This window comes from Penaeus chinensis, chromosome 13, assembly GCF_019202785.1.
Source record: "Penaeus chinensis breed Huanghai No. 1 chromosome 13, ASM1920278v2, whole genome shotgun sequence".
Classification (NCBI taxonomy): Eukaryota; Metazoa; Arthropoda; class Malacostraca; order Decapoda; family Penaeidae; genus Penaeus; species Penaeus chinensis.
In genome coordinates this window covers 27,106,681-27,111,680 of record NC_061831.1, presented here as the reverse complement: position 1 = coordinate 27,111,680, position 5,000 = coordinate 27,106,681, and the positions used below count along the sequence as shown (strand labels likewise).

The 5,000-nt window shown below is 49.0% G+C and overlaps 1 protein-coding gene across 1 annotated transcript in view; it reads right to left on the bottom strand.

Annotated features, from left to right (window-relative positions):
- The window catches only part of LOC125031644, a 177,312-nt gene that overhangs the window by 35,737 nt on the left and 136,575 nt on the right, over positions 1 to 5,000 (bottom strand). Inside the window, exons 16-19 of the mRNA XM_047622526.1 lie at positions 4,255 to 4,439; positions 3,084 to 3,374; positions 2,617 to 2,749; positions 2,348 to 2,374 (exon numbers count right to left, since the gene is read on the bottom strand). Coding sequence (XP_047478482.1) covers positions 2,348 to 2,374; positions 2,617 to 2,749; positions 3,084 to 3,374; positions 4,255 to 4,439 — 636 coding nt within the window. The remainder of the gene's footprint in view (positions 1 to 2,347; positions 2,375 to 2,616; positions 2,750 to 3,083; positions 3,375 to 4,254; positions 4,440 to 5,000) is intronic.

Below are 5,000 nucleotides of genomic sequence, written 5' to 3'. Positions count from 1 at the left end.
TTATTACAAAAAAGGACTGTGGATTCTGGAGCTTTCGCGGAAGTTGTATCCGAACGAAGTATTAGACAAAGTTCGGATTTAAGTTGGTACTAAAGAAAGTTACAGTCACGACGGTACTAGAAGAGCATTTACAGAATGTGATGCTAAAGGCAAGAACCAAGAAGACGCAGCATCTCGCGGGAAAATTAGGGAGAGAAAATCAGACGAGAGAAGGTGGGGAGGATAAGGCAGAGGAGGAGAGTTGGGGAGAGATAGGAAGGGGAGAAGAAGAAGGGAAGGAAAAGAACAGGAGGAGAGTTGGGGAGAGAAAGACAAAGGGGAAGAGTCGAGGAAAAGAAAGTAAAGGAGGATCAAGGGGTGAAGAGCAGAGGAGGTGAGGAGAGCAAAGTCGGAGATAGAGAAGAGAAGAGATTTGGGGACAGAAGAGCAGAGAAGGAGAGTTGAAAGAAGAGCGGAGGAGGAGAGTCGGGGAAAGAAAGCACGGAGGACCTGCTCGCGAGGCCGTTCGGAGACCAGGAGGCTCGCGGTCGGGATTAAAGTGGATCAGGCGTCGCAGGTGAAGTTCTGGAGAGGGAGGTGTTCAGCGTCAGGAGGGAGGCTCATTTTCTATATCCTTAACCCCATTTTCAATATCCGCGAAAAGTTAAATGAGGTTAAGGAACGAACATCCCCGGAACGAAAAAAATGTATATGTGTACAAGCAAATTCGATACTTGTGCCGAAAAGAAAAAGAACAAAAAAAAAGAAAGGAAAAACGCCATGGGACTATTTCTTGTAGTTCAAAATATTTTTAAAAATCTTAAAACACGACCAGACATAATTTCAGTAATGGTGTAATATCCTATGCAAACATGCACTGACTAGGTCCACAACAGAAATATATATGACTCAGGATGTCTCATGCCTGAAAGGGGATAAGTGTACAGCCGTGTATGAGGGTGTGTATGAGGGCGTATGAGGGAAAAGAAATGCTTGTCCGCAAAATCGCTCTCTTTGCCAACCACAAGGAACTGAACTGATATGGTTATTAAAGCAGTGCCCGCTACCAACGAAAGCAGAAGTGCAGTGAAGGAGAGAGAAGCAAGGTTTACCCAACGAAACACTTTGGCAACTCATGCAGATAACGCGCTTTTGTGCGGCGGGCTGGCAGCAGGTGTCTCGCGCCGGAAATCCGACACAGGTGTTGGGTGGTTGCCTCTGCCTTAAGCCACGGCTCAGGAGAGGGTGAGTGTGGACTCTCCAATGTATCGATTTTGCAGGCTCGTCGAACAAAGGCAATGAGAGCAGATAGTCATTCCTGTGACATTATCCTGGGATCTGCTGCCACGGAGTTGAAAATACATTGAGACAATTTGAACTGTGAGGTTTTGAGAGTGAGGAGAGCCCGTGAGAGTACTCGAGCGTTCACTAGACCCTTGACCATGCATTGGCTACAGCTCGACGTCGGCGAGCCACCACTTCCAGCGAACGCATTGCCTCCCTGCTGGCCCCGCCGGTGTTGATATAATGCTCGCGCTGTTCGGGAATCTCAAGCGAGCTAACTTTGCCAACACCGATAATTTTACTCAGGCACTCTCAGGATGTACGAATTATAACCATCACTGCTTGGAGAATCCTGTATCAGTTTGCACTCGAGAAGCCGTTCTAACAGCGTTAGAGACTCCGCACTGCACATTCTTACTAACGTATGCGGCATGTAACACATATTATCTAAATCATCGGCTAAGCACATGCAGGAGGCATCGTCCTATGTGTTTCTACTGGCTCTCTGCCGTGTTGTTAACTATTCTGTATTTACACCATTGGAAATCAATCAATTGCTTCTCCCAATTTGTCAAATCGTTGTATGCGATTACACAAGTCATTCCCTACTGATTAATAGGCATTATTTGGACTGGATATCAGTCGACCAGGAGATTGCTAAATCAGGTGATGGTCATCAAACACTGTGGCTAATTTGTCGGTCATTTGTCGACGATTCCATGAAAATGGACACTAAAAGTCAGTCAAAGTCGCGTCAGGCAACTGCAGATTAACATGCGGCATATCACTGTGTCTCCTGTAGCAAGGGCATACAATTATGGGTTATCTACTGTGTCAGCATACAGTTTCAACTAAGACGACCTCGGTATACACCTGACCATCTTCTTCAATTAATCACTTAACTAAATATTACGACTACTGTGAGCTAACATGTAACTTCGAAGCGCGTTTTGGAGTCAAACGCACGCTAAGGGGCAAGCCTTCCACTCATGATGGGAGGCCTTTGAGTACTGTGTTCAGGACAAGTTGCGGCTCGTGCACGGTATCTCACTACTCAGAAGAACCTAAAGGGCTTAACGTTTACCTGGGAAGATCTCTCCATATAAGAATGCTGCTGGGAGTAGGGAACACTTTGTGAGGGGAAGCAAGTTTGATGTTAATATGCTAATTCAGACACATCACAACCAACGGACAGTTACGGTAAGGAATGTTGGCTTCGCTTACATTGCATGAAGCTTTTTATATACAGAAAGACAGACGAGAACAGAACTAAAGAAGTTAGTTCAAGCGAGGCTTTTGCCAGAGCCGCATGGCCTTACAGGGAAGCCGGGAAGAACTAAAGGAGTGACCTACCTGCGTGACCTTGTCCCTGGAGGAGAGCTGGAGCGCCGATGGGATCTGGGGCAACTGCCGCTTCTTAGGTGACCCCGTGGGCGTCGCGGTGGCACTCCGAGATGGCATCCTTCCGGACCCTCCGTAGCCCGGCCTGTAAAAGGATCGAGAGGACTTCAGTGTCAGCCAATCGGCTCACGTGCATCTTGCGAAGACGGTGTGGCCTTAAGCGTACGCTGACTGAACGGCTGGAGGCAAAGGTCTTAGTCAAGAATAAGCAGAGGACAAGCAAGGCACGGTGGCACCAAAGTTAGTTTGATTGGGGCTGGCATACGCTTAAAAACACACCTTGGTGGACCGATGAGGACACGGTGACTTACTAAATAACGGTACACAGGCAGTAACTTTATTCTACTGTGATCATAAAAAATAGGGACTCCAGGTAGGCAGTGAGGAAGTGCAGACGTGTGAGGGAGCGGGTGTATTACCTGGCCTCGGGAGGGGAGAGGGAGCGACTAGCGGGCTGCTCGGGCGCGCGTCGAGGAGACTTGCTGCGTGAGCGAGACACGTGCAGAGAAGGCGAGTCTGTGGGCGCCGCGGACTGGCTACGGGCGCGGGGGGAGTGAGTGGGAAGACCCAGGTCCTTGGAGCGGTATCTGAGGTCTTCACGTCCCACGATGGTAGCGATGCGTCGACGCCCGGGAGGGGAGGTGGTGTCTCGCCGCGAGCGGTGGTCCAGGCCGGAGCTGAAGACCATCTGGCGGTCCTCAGGCGGCGGGCTGCAACCACGTACTACGTTACTACACTACGCTACCTTACCTACACCCACCTAAGGTAAAGCGGGAGCCTAACTTACCTACACCAAATCACAGGATAGGAGATAGGCCAACACTACATACAACCACACAGGGAGGGGGGAGGGTCACGCTACAGCTAGATGTGGTTGCAATACTCACATCAGGAAGTCAAGGTGTTGCTCTGACCTGCCTAATTCCATCTCAGAAGATGCGGTGAACTATGAGCTTAAAAAGTGTACGATCAATTTGGCTACAAAGGATGTATGTGCTGCACCTACTACCCTGACTACCTTTCCGACTCTGGATATTCTCGTTGGATGCATTCTGCCTGGATTTCCTCGGGCCCTGCCGGGGTCTCGGCTTCCCGCGCCACCCAGGACGAACTTAGGCCTAGTCTACCCTGCTAGGAGGTTTCCAGGCGCAATGGAACCAACTAGGACATCCTCAATTTCATATGGCTGAAGAAAGCTCAGCCTTAGCTTATGCACTGGATATGAACCTTGGTGTACCCAGCCAGAATGTCCACATCATGTAAAAATATTCAGGCTCCCACAGGGGAATGCCTTCACCTAGGATCGCATGGGCATATTTCAGATGACAAGGATATTGCGAGCTAGGACGTTACCAGCAAGGATATATCCAAAAATATTCCCGGGGGCCAGTGCATAACAAGCTACGGAGCTTCGAGTCCAGGTGTACCCGGCGGGCAGCCCCGCGGGGGATCTTCCCCCCGGTGCACCTCGCCGGGCATCCCCAGCAAGGGCACAGGCCTGAGGCATGCCCAACCGGGATGTCCCTGAGACTCTGAGCGCGTGGCACTTCGTCAGGCAGTCGTGGTGTGCACACACACAGCAGAACCTACCTAGAGGAGGAGCCCACGCTGCTGATGGAGGCGCCGTCGGTCCGTCGTTCTCGATGGAGTGAGTCTTCAAGATCAAGGTCGCTCATGTCGGACTCGCTAAGACGAGAGGTAGTGGAAGGGGGGGACAGGTGGTCCGTCGAGGGGTTGGTCGACGCTGACTCCGTGTCCACGTACATGCTGCGACGCTGCGGGGGGGAAAGCGCAAGAATTAGAGGGGGATGGAGCGTGGTGGGGGAGTCGACGGAGGGTGAGAGGGGGACGGCTGACCGACCGGCAGTCTGATCCTTCGCAGAATGTCATTCAGAACCCAAGATAGACTTCTAGTGTCAAGAAAAAGGGCTTTCAATAACAAAAATGCATGACATTGGAAAAATAACAGTATATAATAAAAGATGTGTACAGAAATCCTCTGTCTACTTATCTAGCTATATATATTTGTCAGTGTGTGTATATGTGCACACACACACACACACACACACACACACACACACACACACACACAAATATATGTATGTATATGTATATATATATATATATATATATATATATATATACATATATACATATATATACATATATATACATATATGTATGTGTGTGTGTGTGCGTGTGTGTGTATAATGAAACACTTCCAGAAATATGTAATTTCTTTAGTACTTAAAGTAATTAAAAGTGTTTGCTAATCTTATTTCATTTTTCTTCCTTCACCACCGTAAAAATCTGTTTGCGGTCTTCCCCGAAACCCC